The following is a 23,648-nucleotide window of genomic DNA, read 5'->3' on the forward strand; positions in this document are numbered from 1 at the left end:
TAGATTTGTATTTTTTCCAGTGCATGTCTTTGTTGCTTCTGCGTTTTCCTTCTTCATGTTTGTCTGCTTTGAATTTTTTTGTTTCTTCATTGTAGCGAAAAACTCCAAATTAAATTAGAATGTGTTGCAACAGTAAAAACCTCCAAAGGGTCATCAGGTTTTACTGGTCATCATCTCATACAGCTGGTGGCGGACAGAAGGTGGACCTATTAGAGATTCACTTGGGTTTTAAATGAACCTATACTACAGGGAGACCCAAAAATGATTTCATCTCATATTTTAAAAAGTCCATCCATTTTATTGCACAAGGGCGGTTATTTTGAACCCCATTTCCACCACTTGGAAAACAAAAAAGACACATGGTTTCCATCATTTCAAGATATACAATTATATTTTTGAGATTAAGTCATAAATTTGTCTTTCAAAGATATCATTCTAAGATAAACCGTATTTTCACGACTATAAGGCGCACTTAAACATCTTTTTTTCCCCTCAAAATGTGCGGTGCGCCCTTCGGTGCGGTGCGCCCTATGTGTGTTGTAACTGCGACTTTTGAGACCACCTCATTGAGGAGATGATGAAAGAGTGGCTGAATGTAAGGAGACCAGGTGTTTTTTTTCCACTCATCACCATCGCTGTTAATCTGTAACTCCATGCGTGCCCATCTCACAGCTGATGTGAAAAACATGGGGAAACAAATTAACGCTGTGCTCGCTGTTCAACCGCTCGACATCGGTGTGAACCGGACCCAGCAGGTGCAGCAGAAGCAGCGAGTTTACATGCAAAGTCAATGGTTGACGCGCGTATAGGTGCAGCAAAAAGCGCGTTTTGAGCAGCAGCCGCAGCGCCTCGGGAGCGTTTAAGTATCTGACGCATCGCCAACGCGCTGCTGCTGCTCGAGATGGAAAAATTGAAGTTTTGCTGCTGGACGCGCCGCATCAACCAATCAGAGAAGCTGATCTGGGAGCTGACAGCGAGACAGACACAGCGCTCTGATGACATTAACGCAAATGAAAAAGGCTGGAGATGATGAAAGGCAGGTGTATGTGAGGAGACCAGGTGCTTTTTTCCACGCATCACCATCGCTGCGTGCCCATCTCACAGCCGATGTGAGAAAAAAAAGGTGAATCAAATGAACGCTGTGCTCGCCGTTATCCCGGGGGTCTGACAAAGGAACTTCAACTGCTCGACATCGGTGTGAAGCGGCCGTTCAAAGTAAGGCTGCGAGCGGCGTGGGAGCGATGAATGACAGACGGAGACCACAGTTTCAGGATAAGTGGAAGGCAGCGCCGGGCAAGTTACGCCACAGTTTGCGGATGGATTGTAGATGCTTGGACTAACGTGTCTGCTGGCTCTGTTGTTCAAGCTTTCGCAAAAGCCGGCATTATTTCTGAGGAGCCGCCCGGCACGGAAAGTGACTCTGACAGCGAAGAAGGGGAAACTGGCATGTCTGATTTAGCGCACCAGTTTAATTCAGAAACAGAGGAGGATGACTTTGATGGGTTTGATTAATACTTTGTAATAAATACATGAATAAAGCACAATCATACTCAGTTTTGCTCCCGCTCTATTTTTCTACCTGAAAACTTAATTCAACAGCAGCCTCTGGGCGGGTCTCCTCCGGTTTCACCGCGGTGGCTGGCAGGTGTTTTTTCATCTAAATAATCTAAATCTTGCAGCTATATTTGCTGTGATCAGGGGGAATAAAGTAGTTTTAATATGTTTTTAAGTGAGAAAGGCCACCTGAAAACTTAATTGCAGTCAGTTCATCCAGATTATCTATTTCTGTCGGAGGCGCTCAGACCCCCACATACCAGCGGTGCACCGACAGCAGAAATCCCTTCAACAGCAGCCTCACCGCAGCTGCTGGCAGGTGTTTTTCATCTAAAAAATTTAAACTGCGGGCACCAGGATACCGGCAATAAAAGTGAACATATTCCGTCGGCAGGTTTCAGGATTTTAAGTTAATTTAGGAGTGACCACAGCGCTGTGTCATCTGCGATGTGTCTGTCTCACAGCCAGCTCGCAGGTTTGATTAATACTTTGTAATAAATACATGAATAAAGCACAGTCATACTCAGTTTTGGGCCCGCTGTATTTTTAAAAGACGCAGTAGAGGTATTTAAAGGTAGTAGAGGACATGTACCTGTATGTAAAAAATGCGCCCTATAGTCCGGTGCGCCTTATGTGAAATGGGACACATAACTGAGACTGCACCTTTTAGTACGGTGCGCCTTATGGTCGTGAAAATACGGAAAGTCTTTTTTTATTATTTTTAAAGACATAGTTACAACATTGAGAAGATATTTATTTTAATTAGAATGTATCTATTTTGATTTCTTTAGTAATTAAAAAAGGAACAAGGCTGATTTTAAAGGTCTTTTCAGTAAATGCTTTTTGGCTCGTCTATACTTTAAATTTACTGCATTTACTGTGTATATTTAAATTAGTCCTTTTCTAATTAAAAGATCAGCAGGCATTACCTCATCCCTCATGTCTCATTTGTAAAAAGAGTGGATTATTCTAGAATAAACATAGCAAACTTCAGTCCAGTACCTTTGCTTTTTCTTCAAACCAGCGAGTCTACAGCTACAGTCAGAGTGAGTAGATGTTTTCACTGGAATGTTATTAGATTTTTGCCTGACCTGTTTCCGAAAACAAACAAATTCTTTCATGAGGCGGATGTTCTTGCATGTTTAGACCCATAGTTGTTTTAGAAATAGCTATAAAAAAAACATTCCTATTTGTTCCAAATGTGTTCAAATATTTTCTATAAGCTGTGAATATATACATTTCCCTTATTGGGTTGTAAAGATAAAATTGCATCCTTCATCATTACTCTGAAAACCACTGTAGTGGACTAGAATCTCTCTTGGCATCAGTGTTTATTTGAACTCTCCTGTACTGATTGTTGGTAATGATCTTTATCTCATAAACTGTGCAGAAAGCTGTGCAACACCCATCTCATGTGTTTGTGACATGATGGTGGTTTGATCCTATAGGGGGTTCATGTATGCTGGTAAGGAGTCAAACTTCCATTTATGCAAACTGACTGATGTAGAGATAATAATACTGCTGATTAATGATGGATGTGGTAAATTTTTAAGAGTCCAACATAAATGTTAGCTTAAGTGTAAAAACATACATGTGATTTAAACTGAAGCTGAATCTGTTTTGTATAAACTTACTATGCTTTAAACAAAGATTTAAATTTGCCCTTCTGTCAAAAATATGCTACGGTATGGTAGAGTTTGCCCTCAGGTGGAAAGATAGTGACATTGCATCCTGATTTAAAAAGTAATCCACCTTTGTTTCACAATTCAAGTGGAGTATTTCATTCATCATTTAAAGAAATGTAAATTTTCTGATATCAAAATACATTTTTTAGCTTAGATTTCTGAATATTTTCCCTTTGATTGAAAGAGATGTTGCGTTAACAGTGGCAGTTATAGACCAAACTAACAAAGGGGGAGGGGTGGAAAGGCCTAGTGTTTTGTTTTTATGTTTGTTTGTTTTTTTTTTATGATGGCACAAGACAAAATAATAACAAACACACAAACAAAAAAACATTAAGTAGCATATTAAGAAGGCCAAAAGTGACCTTTGAACTATGATCCTTTTTTGTTGTTGTTTTTTTTTAAGCTATTTTCGTAATTTCTTCTGACTTTGATCAGGTTTTTTACATCTTCCCTGGTTTATTTCCTTCTTCACATGTTTGGCTCACTGAAAGTGTTAAAGACTAAAAAGTCTAAACCAGGGGTATGGAGGATAAAAAGTGCCAAAATTAAATAAATAAATACAGCATTAAATAAATAATTAAATGTGTCAATAATTAATTAAATGTGGAATTAAATAAATAAATGTGTCATTCATTAATTAAAACCACGTCACTAATATAAAGTGCCACAATTAAATAAATAAATACAGCGATAAACAATTAATTAAATGTGTAATTCATTAAATAAATAAGGAATTAAATATATAAATGTGTCATTAATTTAATAAAATATGTCTTCATTTTATAAAAAAATATATATATAATTATTTGAGTGTGCATTTAATTATTTCATGGTCCTGTGTCGCAGTGCATCGAAACCATTAAAAGAATCTGTCTAACTCACCCATCAAAGTTAGGGGGCGGTTATCTAACACCTGATTGGTCGCCCTGCACATTAAGGCGAAGCAAATCGATTACAGGGACTTGATTAACCCCGCCCCCTAACTTTGATGGGTGAGTTTGACAGATTCTTTTAATGGTTTCGATGCACTGCGACACAGGACCATGAAATAATTAAATGCACACTCAAATAATTATATATATTTTTTTTTATAAAATGAAGACATATTTTATTAAATTAATGACACATTTATATATTTAATTCCTTATTTATTTAATGAATTACACATTTAATTAATTGTTTATCGCTGTATTTATTTATTTAATTGTGGCACTTTATATTAGTGACGTGGTTTTAATTAATGAATGACACATTTATTTATTAAATTCCACATTTAATTAATTATTGACACATTTAATTATTTATGTAATACTGTATTTATTTAATTTTGGCACTTTTTATCCTCCATACAGGGGAGGCTCAATAGTGTTGAATAAATCCAAATGTCATGTATTTCATAAAAGAATTTTGAAACATATAAAATGCATCACTACAATTGGTAAAAACAGCAGTTGTTAAGCTCTCTGATATAATAAACTCCAGACTGTTCTGACTGAATCATCACACTTCCCTCTCTACTCATGAGGAAAATCTCCTCGCTGCCTGAACGCTATCAGTCAAAAGTCCTTGTATATGTTTTCCAATCAGCATCGACCCTCTAATGCTACGTTCCCACCGCAAGCAGCAGAAGCAGCTAGTTTACATGCAAAGTCAATGGTTGACACACATCTTGGAACAAAAAAAAGGTCCTTCAGTGCAGTTAGAGTGATAATTATAAAATTATTGTGTGGACATATGAAACATTGAAAGAAAGAAGATGCTACATTTCTATCCTGTGATTCAACCAGAAGGGTCATAAACTTTTATGACCTCCATCCAGTAGGTCATGAGGCAGAATCACACAGTTGTTTGACTTCCATCCAGCCAGATGGTCAATTCACACTATCTTATTACCTGCATCCTCCCAGATAATCATTACTGGGTCTTCTGTTTAAGGCCCGCCCTATGATGTTGTAAACTGTTAATAAAAGGCTTTGCTGTGAAAGGATCTGTGTGAGAAGGTGCTGGTTTCTGAGCCAGCAGCTTTTCTCCCCTACTGCAGAGGCTGACGTCAAAACCCTGTCTGTGTTTGATCATTTCCTTTTAATCTTTTAAACTCACATTTCTCTGGATTAAAACCCAACAAGCGCCTTGTGAGCCTCTGAGCATCTGAAGCACAGGATGTGCTTCTGAAGCAACAGCTGCTTGAGTTGGAAAAATTGAACTTTTGCTGCTGGATGCGTCACTTCAACCAATCAGAGAAGCTGATCTGGTACCTGACAGGGGGACAGATGCGGCACTGATGATGCAGATCGCTATGATCACTCCTCTGAAACAGTTTATTAACACATAAATTATCTTAAAATGTCAAAACCAGCCGGCAAATTATGTTCGATTTTATTATCCTATTTCTGCAGTTTGGATTACGTACGAGAAAAACGCTAACGTCTACTTCCAGCCACCGGGAACAGTAGCGGGAAACCGCAAAGTGGCAACCAGGCCATAGGCTGCTGTTGAACGGGATTCCCAGGGACAGCGCATCGCCGGTGTAAGGGGGTCTGAGCGGCTCTGACAGAGAAACAATATTTGCAGGCAGGATGGTAATCTGGATGAACTGACTGAACAGATGAGGTTTTCAGGTGGACTATCTCACTTAAAATATATATTAAAACTACTTTTTTACCCAAGGATGACAGCAAATTTAGCTGCCATTGTTACAGGCAAAGAAAGGATGGGGTAGCTCCGCCCAACGGGCAACAAACCCACTTTTCGACCACACAGCCACGGCAGCCAAGATGCTTCAGCCGTGCAACTGAACTGGACTGAAATGTCCAAGCATCAATAATGAAGCAGCATGCTTGTTTTTGCTGCTCCTGCTGCGTGCGTTTTGAACGTAGATAAGAGGTTTAGCTTCACCGGTAGTGACGTATTTTGTTATCCAATCAGGGCTCTACTTTCTTACTGTTTACCTCAATAGACAGAGGTTCTAACCTCAGCACGGATTCCTCATAGAGACTGAAAGGCCTCAGTCTCTCCAGATCACAGGGGAGATCAGGTCAGAGAGTGAAATAAACACCTGATTAACGCACAACATACTCATAAAATCATAATTTTAGTGTAGATTTAATGCAGTTTAATGACTGCGTTTAGTTTAGAAGTTTTACAATGCATATTTTATCAATAATTTTACAAAAATTAAAGGGGAGGTTTTGCCTCCCTAGTTTTTAATGAGAAATTGCCTCTGTTCTGCACCAATAACCCTGTCTGTCTCCGGTTACAGTCACACAGGAAACAGTCAGATAGACCCATTAAAGTGGGCCTTTTAAGGATAAGTAGGGATCTGGGATTTGTTGCTTTGATACTCTAGTTAATGATTCATAACTTAGGTTAAAGACCAGAATGCTGGTAAAGATTCTCAGTCATCCAGGTTATAGTCATTCCAAAAAGTTAAAAACAATCCACTGGACTTTGTTTCCAAGTTTGAACGCTTTCCATCCAGGAAGCTTTATCAAAATGTCAGAAATAGTATTGAGTTTGAGACAATATGCTACATGCACATGCAAAATTTGAACATCTGGTTCAGTTTGCATGTTTTCTGAGCCAAAAAAGGCTTTGTTTTTGGTCGACTCTATAAAGCCTTGAACTCAATGCTATTTCTGATACTTTGAATTGAAAAAGCTTCCTTCAAACTTGGAAAAAACATTCAGTGGATTTTTTTTTTCTTTACTTTTTTGTAAAATAAAGGCTTTTCGAAAATTTCTAATTAAGTGTTGGAAAGCCTCTGACCTATTATCTAATCGGGACACTGACTTTTATCGTTCATGCATCTAAATGGAAAAGAAAGTATAAACTGTGTTATATCTGGCTTGTATAGGCATTTATCACTAAAAGACAGTTTGCAATAATCCTCCACTAATATATTTTTTTTTATCTCCATGTGTGCTCATAAAATTATTTAATCCCACAGCTGCAGCAGCGTAACGTCACACCACGTCTGACTGGAAGCCTGAAAACAGTCTTGGAACTCCCCCAGCCAGAGAAACAACTCTTCCAATGTAGAAAATTCACTGTGAAGAATGTGCACTAAAAGACACCATTTAGATAGATGTTTACTGGAGAGAAAGAGAGCAATCACAGCTCCACTTACAGTAAAATGCTGATACCCACTTCTTCTTCAGGACAGAGGAGCTGCTGTTTAGAGAGCAGAACTTGTCAGGATTACTCAGACATTCATGATTATTCAAAATACCATATTTTAGCATCATTTTAAATGAGGAAATGGGTTTATAACCAGTGGTGGGTAGAGTAGAAAAAAATTGTAAAAGCAGCACTAACTCGATATATTTTTACTAAAGTAAAAGTTAAAAAGCAGCCAAGCAAGAAATTACTAAAGTAATATTTAAATAGTATTCTTTAAAAAGGCTACTATTTTACTAATTTATCACAGCATCTGGTTAATATTAAAAGCTGATGAAATCACAGACAATAATAAAATATTATGCTTAGTTAAACACACAATTATATCAAATGGAACATAACTACAAAATAAATGTAAGCAGAAGAAACTATTTACAAAATACATTATTTTTCAACATAAAATCTTTGAAACCAATATAATTATAGCAGTTGATGTATGCACAATATACATCCAAAAGTATTTCATCAACTGATTTAAAATATACAGTGTTTTGCAAAAGTAACCCCCCCCCCCTTTGAACTTTTCAAACTTTTGTCATATTTCAGGCTTCAAACATGAAGATATAACAATATTATTCTTTTTGAAGAACCAACAACAATTGGGACACAATCATGAAATGGAACCGACGGTAGGGTGACGTGGAGCACTGAGGCAGGATCAGGGTCAGGGAAGCCAGACTAAGGCGTAAAGGAAAAGTTCGGTTAAATCCAGAATTTAAACTTCTGAAAGTACTTTAAATATGAAATTATTACAAACTGTTCAATAAATGATAAGTGTTTTTAATTAAGAGTAATTTTCATTTGAATGCGCTTTACTGGAGGCATCCATGTTTGTCAAAGAACACTACTGCCACCTACTGGTTTGTGACATCACGGTGCGGTATCGGCTGTTGATCAAGTCCCAGTGCTGTATGTTGTGTTTGTCACAACGCGCTATTATCCAAGTCATCTTGAAAAACATTCTTCTTCCAAATGTCGGCTACATATTACGTGTTTTTTCTCTGGCCAGAAGTTGATGGCAAATCCTCCCTGTTGAAGATGCCAATCCAACGACGAACCCATCTGTGAAGGATCATGAATCAGAAAGGTGAAATAACTCTTTTTTTCCCCCACTTTTACCCGATGTATTCCAGCATCCAACTGCCATGCACGTGGGCATTGTCATGTCACTATAGCTCTGGTGAATTTCAATGGTGTAGTCCTCTGGAAAGCCTAAATAATTGTTATTGATTGCATATGTGTTTAGTAGCTCCCACTGATTTTGCTTGTGAAGCAGGAGAATGGCGCTAGGCTTACCAGTAGTGTTGCACCGATACCAGTATCGGGCAGGGCCCCGATCCAGCACTAAAATGGTGGTATCAGTATCGGCGAGTACCAACAAACAGGGCATTGATACCATTTTGGGAGCGTAAAATTTATTCAACTATTGTCAACCATTCCAGGTAGGCAATAAAAAGTTCTACTGGATTCACTTTGTTTTAGTTTTTTTCCTGCTTCAAAAGGTAGGCAGCAGTTTGACAAAACCATGATGGCAATTATTTTACATCCAAGTAGTTTGCAGTTACAGATACAGATGGTATCGGTATGGTATCGGTATTGTTGGGATCTGGAGGCTTTGTCGCCTTGAACCCAACATGACAGGTATTGTGTGTCAGGAGTGAGGTGTTACTATATTTGGGCATAAATGGCCGTTCCCAAACTCAATGATCACTACTAAAATTATTATTTTTATTTTTTTAATGATTAACACTAAATACATTAAATCACTGCGAGCCTATTAGTTTTTAGGTATAGATAATGATCTTTTGATTATTCTTAGCTGACAGACTTTTCCTTTAATGATCAGGTGGCTTGGCAGGAGGCCGAAGTCAAGGAGCAGAAACAGGTTTGTTGTCCAGAAAGCAGAGAAATACAACAAGGGCTATGCAAGAGGGGAAATCCGTGAGGTGAAGACGTGGTCATGAGCTTGGTCAGGTAACATGAAGTGTTGGATGCATCTTGCTCAAAATCTCAAAAGGATTGATTTTTCATGGCTCTTTAAAGCTCTTGCATGCAAACCCATCAATCCACAAACCTTATGTCTCTTTCAGCTATTTATTTACAATCATGATATATTTAACCCTTATATTATGTTGAAAAAAAATTACATTCATTATGTTGCGGGTCAAAATGACCCGCACTGTGTAAATACAAGCAAAATAGTCAAGAAAACAGGTTAAACCAATAACCAATTTATTTTAGATTACTTAAACATTAAGTCAAGTGACAAACCATACAGTTTTAATTCACACACTTTATTAAGGTGTAAAATGTTCCCTCTTCACAAATTTTGTTTTTTGAAATTTAGCTTTAAAATTCGCTAGTTACTAATATTTTGAACATTCAACAATTTTAAAGTTCTCCACATGATGGGAAGAATGTAACTGCTTTCTGCAGATGGAATTCATACATTTCACACAAGATGTACTTGTTTTACTGTCCTCTCTGGAGGGACAGAGCTTGGATCTTTTCCTCTTCTCTTCACCCGTCTCCACTTTATGTTGGTTGGGTAGCGGGCAGTCTTGCCCTGGCAGCTGTATATTGCTGTGACTTTGTCCAGATTGTCAACTACTCCTCTGGTTAAGTTATAGTCCAGGATCATTTGTGCCTTCAAGTCCTTTCTTGTTCTCAGAGATATATCAGCTTGCATTATATTCATGATAAGAACCTTCTGTTCCCAACGTGGTCAGCTTTCTTTTCTGAAGTTCTTCTCCACACAGGTAGGACATAGAGATTGTCACAAGTGATGTTATGACTTGCAGCCCTTCATTCATCTCCAGCATGAAACACATTCCCTGATTCTTCTAAGCTTTTCCTCCAGATAGCTTTCCAGTATACAGTATACTTGCATATATCATGCATAGCTGGATTTTGCACCTCAGGTTGCCCATATTATGATATGGACATTCTGAGCAATGCTGACTGAATCTCGTCAATTCATGTGATTGCAAATCTGGTAGGACCAGGAATTTTTAGAAAATTAGCTGATGATAGTCTGCATCAACTCTGGTGTTGTGATGTTGTCACTCTTGCAGAAGATGATTGCCTCATTCCTGGGCTTTCATCTTTTCGGGGGATAATAGAAGACTCTTCCTCTGAATCCATCTCATAGTAGGAGAATTGATCATGTGGGTCAACAATAACTTTGTCTTCTGATTCTGAAATATCCTCTGCCTTAGAAACCTCTTGCTCTACATCACTATCCAAGTTCAAAATTTGTGAAAAATACTACTCAGCTGTAATCCTTCAGGAGCTAAGTTTTTGGTGAGTTTTTTCATATAGATGACGTGAGAGCAGTGACAAGAACTAGTGTAAGAAAGTTCCCTCCCTTACCACACCTGGGACTGGGTCTCAGAGGCAAATGAAAAGAGTAATGTACATCAAAGAGCCATTTTTATTTACCTGAATGGCTACTTACCCACATTGAAGTGTCCGGGTCAAAATGACCCATAACATCATATTTGTATACATACTCTGCACAGACACTCCACTACACATCAGAGTGGCCAGATTTTACATACATGTTCATGACCCCAGATGAGGAAAAGTTACCAAATTTCATGAAGAAGAAAAAAGGATAACCAGTACTTTGATCAACACAAAAACTGAAATGGGTCAAATTGACCCTTAAAGGTACACTATGCAACCGGTGTTGATTTTCCAGCGAGACTCCCCCCAGAGGGCGAAAGTAAAAGTGCACTGTCGTAAATATGCACAGCTGTTCTCCTGGTTTCTCCGTCAAGCCAGGCGCGGTTGTTTTGAGCTTAGCAGACAGGCGAACGCAACGAATGACTAATGCTGCGTTGACACTGGACGCAGCTGGCGCGACAGAAGCAGCGAGTTTACATGCAAAGTCAATGGTTGACGCGCGTCAAGGCGCAGCAAAGGAGCAGCAGGCCCAGCGCGTCTGAGCAGCTGAAGCAGGGAGAGAGACACAGCGCTGATGATCAGAGGCTATGATCACTCCTCTTAAACAGTTTATTGACGCCTAAATTAACTTAAAATGCAGAAATCTGCCGGCAGAATATGCAGTTTGGATTATTTAGATGAAAAACACCTACCAGCTGCCGCGGTGAACCGCGAGGACCTGACCTGGCCAGAGGCTGCTGATGAAGGGGTTCCTTCTGTCGGCGCACTGCTGGTATGTGGGGGTCTGAGCGGCTCCGACAGAAAAAATATTGAAGGCAGGATAATAATCTGAATGAACTGACGGCACTGATTACGTTTTCAGGTGTATTTTCTCATTTAAACACATATTAAAACTACTTTATTCCCACTGATCACAGCAAATATAGCTGCAAGGCAGAGAAAGGAAAGTGAAGCTCCGCCCAACGCGCGTCAGACACACTTTTGCACCGCGCAGCCAGAGCAGCAAAGCTGGCTTCAGCTGCGCGTCAGAACTAACTGGTTCAAGCAGCAAAAATGAAGCAGCAGACACGATTTTGCTGCTTTTGCTGCGTGAACGCAGCATAACTGCACAAGGATCGCCACTGTGCTAGCAACGAGAATGCTTTTAACTGGGGGGTGTAGCAGTTCTCGGCCGTAAAGCAAGACTGACTCTCACGAGACTTCTGAGCCTGTGGCTGCGGGTCGGTGCTCCTGCAATTGCAAGTGCAGTATTTCCCCCACAGACCACCAGGGCGGCCGAGAATACCTTTGTTCAACCTGAAATGACTCATTTAATCATCCAAAACGTTATGGAACACATTAATTAACTGAAAAATGTTGCATAGTGTGCCTTTAACATAATATAATGGTTAATAGAAAGTTAAACCATACAGATGTTATCATTTAAAAAAAAGAATAACACATTTGCAAAATACAACCACTGGCTTCTGTCAAACACAGAACAAACAACAGGTCACAGTAAGCAGAACTAAACAAGCAACATTAGATCCAATACAGTAGGTTAAAGGGAAAAAAAAACAGAAGCTTTTAAGGAAGATGAAACATTAGAAGCATATGAACTTAAACTTAATCAAACACTAAAGAGAGAGCTGATGAATTTGGAAGTAACATTAATGTCTTGCCTGCAGTAACTGACTCTCTTACCATCTTTATTTTGTTTTTAAATCCAGCTAAGATGGTCTTGGAAGCTGAAAGCTAAAAGCTTTAAGAGACGAAAATAACATTGATGCAGGTAAAAACTCTCTATAAACTTTCTAATAATCACCAACCTCGCATTTGGGATATCACTAAAACAGAAGCAGATGACTGTTAAATGAGAAATGTTCATTTTGGTCCAACACGTCCACCCTCCACATTTTCAGATGCTTCTTTTTAAAGAAACACAACATAACTTCTGATCTAAGTATTAGTTTGGACATATCAAATGATTTTTCAGGATAATATACAACACTTTGTGTGCATAAATGCTCCATGCAGGATTCTCCTCTTAGAAACTCTCTAGTGAAACTTTAGAGCAAACATCCCCAAAGTCGGTCCTCGGGGGCCGCTGTCCTGCAGGTTTTAGAGGTTTCCTTGCTCAGCTGGTTTTAATTGAAAACTGGTTTTAATTGAAAACTGATTAACAGGCTTTTGCTCAACTGCGATCATCATAATCAGCTGACCTAGAGCAGGAAAATCTCTAAAACCCGTTTGCCCACAATCTTTTGCATGATAGCACATATCGACACAGCCTAGTTTAACGAAAATACATAATTTTTTTACATGTGCTCTGCTTGACACATGGTAATTTAATTAATGCTATTTGTAGTTCTTTCCAGAAGGCTTTATTAGAAATTTGACCAGCTTCATTCACGTGTGTGTCAGTCACATTAATGACATCCACGAGGCTCAAGGCTGTCTGTATTCACCACAGCAGTTTGGAGCTCCATTACTAACCAGTATAGTGTTCTTACTGCCAGTGCTCTATAATCCAGGCCCAGAAAATAAAAAAGCCTGAACAGAGATTAGTTCCAATCATTTGCATGTTCGGCTCCAAAACACAAACTAGGGGCTAATCACCTGGTTAAGTGAACAGGATGAAGGAAAACTAGGCAAGGTTTTTACTCTGCTGTTGATCCGACAAAAGGTGAATATATACGAGATAGGAACAGGAGCAAGAAACTATAGTTAAAAGTATTTGGATCAAGTTCACTTCTCAATCTGCTAGTCCAAAGTGGTCTACTATCAGAACAAGGAGATGGGTTGTTTCATTTGGTGACAGTGCAATGATGCCGGTGGCCTTCAGGGGAAATTAACTTAAGAGTTATCAGTCTAGCTCCCCTAGTGGCTAAAAAAAACAATGTTGCGACATGTAATAGCCTAAGTGTCACTACCAGATCCGTCCGAACAAAATAACTTCCGGATAGACGATACTTTGTCTTACTTTTTTATTTTTGTATCTTTTTCCGGCGGAGGTTCCTTTTGAATATATTTTTATTAGCGTAAATATTGCATATTCTGAAAACGAAAAAAAGCAATACACTTAAATACACTCGTTTTTGCTGAGCATGTCTGATAATTATCATGCAATACAATAGAGAGAATGTAAAACGTATCCATTTCTTCCAGAAAAGTCTTCAATATTTTCTATACAATGTAGGTTAGCACACTTTTATCTTTTAAGTATAGAAATAAGTATTTTTAGTACCGTTATTACGTAGTTTTTCTGCGATCTGAATCTTATTATTCTGACACTAAGTGACAGCGTATTATAAAAAAGCATTAGCATTAACTACCATGAAGAAGTAGGCCTCAGTTTTGACTAGTCTGTGGCTAACCCTTAGCTTTAGCAACCAGCCGTGGCTAAGCTATTAGCCTTACAGCAGGACCATGCTTCAACATTTCCTACCAATCCTTTTAAGGTTGGTTTAAAGTGAGCAACAACCTTTTTACATGACGTTTGAGTTATTTTCTAAAAGACTTTTAGAATCAGAATGATATGTTAGCAATTGCAACCACAAAAGAACAGATGTAAAAACAAGAAAGAAATATCTATAAAATCTCAAAACAAAAGCGATGTTTTATATATTGTTGCTTGTTTGTTGCCTCATCCTTATATAAATCCTTATATAAATGGTTAAAATGTTATTGAGTTGTAGGAAATGTAGTTTTTTTTTTCAGGTTGATATCAGTAAATCTCTCATCTCTTATTTCACTTTCATTGGATATAATACATATTACTGTGTTCTGAAGTTTGCAGACCAAATAGCAGCATGGCACAACTCACTCACATGAAACTGGAAACAAAAATATCAGGAGGGAGCCGCGTAATTTCATTATTACTTCCAAAAGAACCTTTTTTTGGTTATGTATATCGCATATATTCCTTCACTAATATGCCAACACATATGCTTATCTGCTGTGATGTAGAAAAAAAAAGTTACAGATTTATACAAAGGGATGCAACATTAAAGTATTAGAAATGGCAAAATAAAATATTACAAATAAAACAACTGTTCCTGCAAAGTGACTCTATAAAGACTTCTTATGCAAACCATAAATTGTATGAGTAAGGGGGGGTCATGTTAACGGATGGGAGCTTTCAGGGCAGCATCCACCTCTTCCTCGGGCAGCAGTGTGTGCCACTGGGCCACAGGACGTCTGGGATTGGCCAGCATGTCTGACCAGTGACGCAACCCGACGCCTGATGCACCATAGCCGATCCAGCACTTCCCGATGGGATCGTTGCTGCCCAGTTTGTCGTAGTCGTACACCGTGATCAGCACCTGGATTTTCTGTTTGTGGAGACAAGATAGGGTTAAAGGTACATGCGTTTAACAACTTGCTTAGTTCTTCCTATTTTGATCCCATATTACATTTAAACAGCAGCAATCTCTAAATAACACAGTCTTTGAGAATGTTTTCGATCTCAAGGTGACCAATTTTTTATAACATCTAAAATTGCTAAATTGCAGTTTTTCTGTTTTTCTATTTTTTCTGTCTCGCTTTTGTGAAAACCATTAACCTCTCCTTCACATCAGACTGAAGAAAATGTTGACCTTTGAATCTTAGCAGGTCAAAGATCAAAACTGCAGGCTTATATCTGATATGATCCCGTTTTTATGTAAAAAAGTATTTACTTTTTGATGTCACTGCTGGACGATGTCAGGAGTTAGGTGTTGCTATATTTAGGCAAAAATGGCCGCTCCCAGACTCAGTGATCGTGAAGAAAATTATTATTTTTATTTTTTTACTGATAAACGATAAAATAATCAAGTCACCGCAAACATATTAATTTTAAGTATAAATAATGATACATTTATTATTCCTCGCTGACCGGATTTTTCCTTTAAACTGGAAAATATACAAACCTGAATTTGAGAGAAGGGAATCTCAAAGCTAAAGCTCTCGTTGAAGTAAGGATTAAGAGTGTTCTGCTTCACCGATGTCTTCTTTTTCTTGAGTCTCTTGCCGTTGTGTTGAAGAACCACCTTGACGAAGGGATCTGAGAGGGAAAGACACAGGTCAACATGGACTACTAACACTAGCGGATCACTAGCCTGTCTGTATGCAAAAAAGAAATGTTACCTGACAGTCCTCCGACATCCATTTTTTTCAGGTTCTTTGCTTCCATAATGTTAACCGTTAGTTTACCAGCCGTTGGGACATAGCGAAGGGAAATGCAGATATCACCTAACTTCTCTTGCTGGGAACACAACATATACAATGTTTTTGTTATTGTCTAAATAAAGGAAATAAAAGTTTTTTTTTTCTTGGGGAACAAATAAAGTTTACTTCTTCTTTTTCTCCACCAACTAGATCTTTCCATTCATGTATTGGTTGTCCAAGGTCTATGCTGTTCATTGGGATCTTAATTTCACCAATTACATCATGCTTTCCAAAGCGGTCAAAATCGAAAACTTGCAACACCAGAGTTTGACCACCCAGCTCGCTGTAGGGGATCTGAGGAGACAGAGTGTTAAAAGCAATAATTTAGATAAAAAAATGGCACTGTACTTTTGTATTGTATAAGTACAGATACCTTAAAGGTAAACGTCTCATTAAAGACAGGACAGAGGTTCTTGCGTTGAACTTTGGTCTCAAACTTCTTTTTCTTGTCTGGGAGCATGTAGACTTTAACGTAAGGGTCGGAGGTTCCACCCATGTCCATAGCTGGGAGGTCCTGAGCTTGAAGGATTCCAACTATCAACTGGAGGAGAATACAATGAATCCAGGAAAAAGAGTTAAAATATTACATTCAGCAATGAAAAACGTACATTCATCAATCCAACACAGACATATACAATATGTGAAAATGAGTGGTGCACATGCTCTGCAAATGCATAAATATGCAGGAAATCATAAAAGTAGGGCAAAAATAAAAATTAGACTGATGCAAAAAAAAAACACAGGAAAAATAATGCTAAAGAGAAAATAGAGTAGCAAAGTGCAAAACACACAACAAATACAAAAGCTGCTACAAACAAAAAAGATACAAATACATAAAACACATGCAAAAGAAAAATGCTGGAAGTAAAAAAAACAGTTGAGAGTTAAAAAAAGGCTGAAAACTAGAAGCTCTATTGACCACTGAGGGCAGAAAGTCGCCACGCCACGTAGACCTGACCCTTAGCACAGACATAAAAAAGTAAAGACATAAATGGGAAGCTCTAGTGTTTTGTTTTGCTTTTTTAAATCCAAAGAAAACTTACATTTTATTTATCGATTTAAATATTCTCTTGGCGCTTATTCTGTTAATGTTTTTGCTAAGGGTCTGGTCTATAGATTGTAATTCGTAGTAATTTCTAGGTATTTTTTGCTTTGCATGTGTTTTGTGCGTTTATCGGTGTGTTTTGCTTGCTAGTCCTAGTTCTGTTTTGCGGCAACTTTATTGATTAATTTTGCAGCCCAAACTTTGCATAGCCTATGCTATGCAGCGTAGTTCTAACAAGAAAACATAACTCTAGAAATAGAATAGTGAAGAACGTGATAAAGGTAAAATTGATAGGCATAATTATCTTATGGGGAAAACGTTTATTTGATTTATTATTGATATAGTACAATTAATTTGTTTTATGACAAAATATGTGCTCAAACTACTTTCTTTTTATTTTTTAATTGTATTTCATACATTTCTGTCATGATAATACCCCTTTAAGAGGACACGATGCATGATTGGAAAAAGAAAGTTCATGATCTGTGTATATGTTAAAAAAATTTTTTTTTATAGTATATACTGTATACATATATAAAGTTGCACACAAGCGGAAATCTATTTGTCTTTTTTAGTTTTTTTTTTTAAGGGTGCAACAAAACCATCAGATTTCAGGTTTAATCCTGGGCTAATTCTCTACCAAACAAAGTATAAGACTTAAAAAAGCTTCAGAAGAAGTTGTTTTGGACATGTTCAAATTACTGCCGTTCTCTTCTGTGATTGATGTATTTATACACTGACATTCTCTTCCTTTACCTACATTTGGTTAAGCTGTGTCATTTAGACAAGGGGAAGCAAGTAGGAAAACAGTAATGGGTGATTTCCCTAACTTCTGCTCTGATTATATATTTAAAGCTTTCATCTAGTACAGCAGTTTTCAGATGCACCCTGTGCCTTGAATCAAAATGCTTGTTTTGCATTGAGACTCTGGGTGGCTGCAGCACCCAACTGATGTTTAGTTTGACCCTGACATAAATGACCAGACAGAAAGTCAAAAATCCAATTGGCAAAATTCTACCACATTGGTGATTCTACCACACTAAGTGCTAACAACCTCTGGGTCAACTTGCCCCTTTACCAATTATATCGGCATCTTTGAAAAACTAACAATACTTTATACTTTTGTGGTTTACTTACTGCCTGGACGTATTTACAACTGAAGCATCTTTAAATTTTTGATGCAAGGTACCTCCAAAAAAGGTTTTCCGCCAAAGTTTCGGAAAAGATGGACCTGGTGAACTGACATTAATGGAGACCCAAATGTGGTATCAGTGTGGGAGTATTACATACCTGATTATCAGTAAAATTATAATCCAACGTGTATTCCAGTTTGCCAAAACTCTCCTTCTCCTCTTCTTTCTCTTCATCTCCATCCTGAAATGAAATGACATGGCAGAAAACTGTTGAGGTTTTTAAACTCACACTTTGTTTCTGCAATCCTTTGATTACCTGAACACCTTAGAAAAGCAACATAAACAGAAAAGGAACATAAGGAGTATTACTGTTTTTAGGTGGTTGTGGTAAATCTTTCAATGACTGTAATTGGCGGGGACGGGGCCGCCTGTGGAGCAAGTGAACCCTCTGAAAACCGATCTATGCCGAGCTTGGATCAGTTAAAAGTGGCAAGCTTGGTTCCTTACAACCATTTACACATCACACTAGCGCGGTTCCTTGCCTCCTAGTGACGATCTATGGTATTACCACTCTCTTGAGGTAATCAAGCAAGCCAACATGGCGGCGTTCCTAACTTTCAGGAAGTTATGTTTTGTTATGTTTTGTTATCGTTGCGATATTTCGGTATTTTGCAGAAAGTCAGAAAGAAGGCGCCTTTAGGGAATTTATTTGACAGAGTCGGCTTTGGAGAAGTGGATACGACACACGATATTCTAACCAAGTCATAACCAAGTGAAAACCAAGTCCAGTGGATATTTTTTGAATTTTTATGGAACGATAGTCTAATCAGACTAATCAATCTGAAATTTTATTATTACGGAGACTGACTGTAAGGAGATGACCCGGTCTGCTCATGCGCTCTTTGCTATCTGAGAACCGAGCCAGAACTGAACCACACTGAGACCTACTGATGAACTAGTACCAGTTTAAGGTTTTTCAGTCGTGTCTGGCACAGTCAGGTTCAGTTGTGTGTGCCATTTACACTTATCAGTTATCTTAGTTAACATGTTTAGTCCGTTCTCGGCACGGTTTAAAAAGGGAAGTGTAAATGGGGCTTATGTCTAGTGTTGCACCGATACTGATACCAGTATCGGACGAGGCCCCGATACTGCACTATAATTGTGGTATTGGTATTGGCGACTACCGACAAAGAGGGCATTGATACCATTTTGAGAGTCAAAATTCAACTATTGTCACCCATTCTACGTAGTCAATAAAAAGTTCTACTGGATTCACTTTGTCTTAGTCTTTTTCCTCCTTCACAAAGGTAGGCAGCAGCTTGACAAAGCCATGATGGCAATTATTTCACATCCACGTAGTATGCAGTTCTTCATATACACACACACATCAATTTCAAACAGATGGTATCGGCAAGGTATCAGTATCGGCCGATACTGCAAAGCCCGGTATCGGGTATCGGTATCAGGGCCAAAAAATGGCATCGGTACAACACCACTTATATCTGCTTCCCTCTACTTAAACCCCAGTCAGTCTCAGCAGAAGGCCACTCCCACTGGTTCTGCTGGAGGTTTCTTCCTGTTTAATGGTAACTGTATGGGACTGTTACTGTGCCAACCATCTTGATTGATGGGCAGTGCCGAACCCCTTTTGTCTGGCTAGGTGACATCTCCTCTGGTCTGTTTGCGTGTAGTAGAGACTGACACGGTAGTGGATTTAAACTCCTGTCCCGTCCCACTCCTGGTGAAATTACTCCCACTCCCATCTTGCTCCCAATCAGTAGGACTCCCGCTCCTGCACCACTCCCATTCTTGTTGTTTTTGAGCGCGGGTGAAAAACTCGACCCAAAACTGTTGGTTTTTGGGTTGTGTAGTTTTTTTGACTCGCATTATAGTGTAGGCTTCAAGGAAAAAAACTACAAAATGGCGGCGCCAGTACTGGATTTTTTTTCTTTCTATTTTATTTTATTTTTTTAGTTACTATTGGTTTGCTCCCGCTCCCGTCTGCTCCTGTTAATGTTTAATCCTGTATCGTCCCAATCACGTCATCGTTACTAATACTGACTCCTATCCCACGGGAATCCCGCGGGAATCCCGTGACCCGTGGGATTCCCGAAAAAATGTCAGTCTCTAGCGTGTGGCTTGGATCTGATTGAATTCTGAGTTAAATCAAGCTGCTGCCTCTTTTCAAAGGCAGCAGCTTTTGAGTCATCACATCTTGGGTTGCATGTGCGTGCCTGCCAAGTGTGGTTAAAAGGATCCTCAGTAGTTTGGATTGTTTTATAATTACGTTTTTAATTTGTTTTTCTTGTAACTGTGTGGTTTGTGCTTGTAATTATTGTTTTGCTTTTTTTTGTCAGGTGCTGTGTACCCAGGCGGGAGTCCAACCCCAGGGTGTGATATTTCCCTTCCCAGTCTGTTTTGCTGTGAGTGTGCGTGTATGAATGTCCTGACTTTATTTTGTTTTGTCTGTTTTTCGATGTTTCTAGTGGAATAATCTCATTTTGCATTTTTTTCCCAACAAAAACAGGGATGACCTAAATATAAATGCATGCATTTTATATCAAAGCATCTCTGGCATCCTTAAAGGAACTTGGGATGAGGGGTGGACAGCCTTGAAAATTTCCAACATACAACTCATGCTCTGCGTTAGAGATTGATTTTGAGTCAACGAGTTGATGCAAACAGCTGGTTTTTCTTAGATGGAAAACGTTGAACCGATCTGACTGTATGATCTGGTTGAATTGTCTCTATAAAATCCTTTGAGATGACGTGTTATGACTTGTTTTTATATAAATAAACAGAACTGAATTGAAACTTAATTGCAATTAAATGATTGAAGACAATCTAAGCACATATGTGATTAGAAGCATCTCTAAGTCAAGGATCTGCAGCCTGTGATTCCAGAGCTGCAAGAGGCTCTTTGGACCTTCTGGCTCTTAAGTGGCTAAAAAACAGGTAGAACAACTAAAGGGTTTTGAATATACTATAATAAAAATACAATTTCTAAACATTTCAGGTTCACTTTCACAACAGAATAATATTAAGGAACCAGAAATATGTTTTTAGATTTCCGTTTCTTGTCATTAGCTTTAGAAAGAATTTTTACATAAAATTATAAATAAAACAAAATCATTACAAGTAATTGTATTTCAATCATTTGAAGCCCAAACCATGAAAAAAATGTAAAAAAAAAATCTTATTAAAACTAATTATTATCAAACATTTTTACAAAGAAAACAACAAAGACGTTGAATAACCTAAATTAGATAAGTTATTTATGTCTTTTGTGATACATCAGACATTTCTGTCAATTTGTTATAAGTTTTTCTGCACACTGGATGTTTCTGATTGTATAAATGTGTTGTTCCGGGAACAAAAATATCACACTGATATTGATTAAAGTGTTAAAAACTAAAGATACAAATAACCTCTTTGTTTTTTACTAAAATGGCAACAGATTTTCTATAGCAGATATTTAACAAAAATAATATGCTTTTTTATTCAATGTTTTTTTTATATTTGTGGCTCTAAACGACTTATTTAGCTGAGCTCGGACTAAAATGGCTCTTTGGATTTGAAAGGTTGCAGACACCTGCTCTACGTCGAAGAGCATAACTTTCTCCATTTTTTCTTTCATGCTGGTACAACAGTCATCTTTCAATCTCCCCGACATTTCTCGGCTGAGGCTGTTATGTCTCGTCAGAGCTCAGTTTTCTATGATAAAGTCTCAACTTGGATCAGTGATTGTCCCGTTGCTGCTATCACTGTCTGCCAAACTATAAACAAAGCAAACAGCTTGGGAAACCTCGAGAAAAATATTTCCAAGATTACCTGTATACTGCCTTACATGATGACAAGGATAGATACTATCCTCATTTTAATGTGCTGAAAAGGTTGTTTCTAGTAAACAGAAGAAAAGAAGCTCATCTATCCGTGACATTATTATGTTTTGTTTGAAACAAATTCAGTCAGGTATTAGGGCCAAGCTAAACATTTTTTAATTTTTTTTATTTAGAGACTAATGTCATGACATTAAGAGAATAAAGATGTTATATTACGAGAATTAAGTCATCGTACAACAACCCGTTTCAGAAAAAAAGCAACCCTTTGACCTACCGCCCTTCTTACTGCTTCGTACTGCTTCGTGGAAGAGTTGTCATAAAATACAACTTGTTTCTTGTAATTTTATTCTCTTAATTTTACAACTTCATTCTCATAAATTTACGATGTTATTCTCGTAATTTTAGGACTTTATTCTCTTAATTTTAGGACTTCATTTTCATAAATTTACAACTTTTTTCTCGTAATTTTAGGACTTTATTCTTATGATTTTATCAGAATCAGAATCAGAAATACTTTAATAATCCCAGAGGGAAATTGCTTTCGTTACACGCTCCAGTTACAGTTATATATATATATATATATACAGTTGGATATTTATATATATATATATATATATATATATATCCACAGACTTGGGAATTAATTAGTCTCGAAGAATCAAATGAAATCTTTATATTTCAAATTAACTGATTCCAGGAGGATGAGGTTTTTGTCTGATAAATTAGTGTTATATAAATAAACTGGTTTGCATTGTTCTGTTTTTGTGCTGCATTGTATTTTTTACAGGTACTGCTTGAAAATATAACAAGTTTTAGAAAAAATATCTCTTCTTCCTCTTTATTTGATGGAGCAGAGCGATTTTCTTCTGCTCGGAAAAAAAAAAAAAAACCTTTCTCTAAAGTTACATTGATTCTCCTTTTTTCAAGTAACATTTTATTTGGGTAATGTTCCTTGTATCTAAATTTTTCAAATTCGCAGTTTTTTTTCTGTTGTTTTTTTTTTTGCACTTTCTCCACCGTTCTGTAATTAAATAAAACCAGCCATCTCAGCAAACCGGTTTTTGGGATTTATCAGCAGTATTCAACATAAGCATTTTACTATAATAAGAACAGTGATAAAAAAATGTTTTTTTTTTTTTTTCTCGGGGGGTGGGGTCTACATTTGCAAAATCGTCATCTGCAGCAGGGTAAAGTGTTATTTCTTAGTCTAATGTTATGATGAAGACTTTTTGTAACGTCTGTATCATAGTTGACATAAAGCAGGGGTTTTCAACGTTTTCCAGGCCAAGGACCCCCAAACTGATGGTGAGATGGAGTGGGGACCCCCTAAATATATATTTATGAAATTGTGTTATATCAAAGTGGTCCTATAGTCACTCTAATACAGATGGAGTAATGTAATGAAAGTCATTTCTCCGTGGGATTGTTAGAGTATTTCTGATTCTGATTCCTGGTTGATGGGACAGGTGTTGTGAATGAAACGGTGCCCAGCTTGAAAGATCCATATTGAGATTGGATCCCAGTTTTCTTTTTTCAATAGAAATTGCTCTAATGTTTAAAGCTGAATGCATCAGTTTTTTTGATCTATTTCAGATTTTATAGAAAACTGTAATTTTAA

The 23,648-nt window shown here is 37.7% G+C and overlaps 1 protein-coding gene across 2 annotated transcripts in view; it reads right to left on the reverse strand.

Annotated features, from left to right (window-relative positions):
• Positions 1-14,792: 14,792 nt before the first annotated feature.
• Positions 14,793-23,648, reverse strand: part of syt5a (synaptotagmin Va) — a 30,489-nt gene continuing 21,633 nt past the window's right edge. Inside the window, exons 5-10 of one of the 2 annotated variants that reach the window (XM_038269238.1) lie at positions 18,346-18,429; positions 16,384-16,551; positions 16,137-16,304; positions 15,930-16,047; positions 15,713-15,846; positions 14,793-15,136 (exon numbers count right to left, since the gene is read on the reverse strand). In XM_038269238.1, the coding sequence (XP_038125166.1) occupies positions 14,927-15,136; positions 15,713-15,846; positions 15,930-16,047; positions 16,137-16,304; positions 16,384-16,551; positions 18,346-18,429 (882 nt within the window). In that variant the 3' untranslated portion in view covers positions 14,793-14,926. The remainder of the gene's footprint in view (positions 15,137-15,712; positions 15,847-15,929; positions 16,048-16,136; positions 16,305-16,383; positions 16,552-18,345; positions 18,430-23,648) is intronic. The other variant, XM_038269239.1, reaches the window with a different exon arrangement.

The sequence above is a fragment of the Cyprinodon tularosa genome, unplaced genomic scaffold, assembly GCF_016077235.1.
Source record: "Cyprinodon tularosa strain WSP-4 unplaced genomic scaffold, ASM1607723v1 ctg726, whole genome shotgun sequence".
Classification (NCBI taxonomy): domain Eukaryota; kingdom Metazoa; phylum Chordata; class Actinopteri; order Cyprinodontiformes; family Cyprinodontidae; genus Cyprinodon; species Cyprinodon tularosa.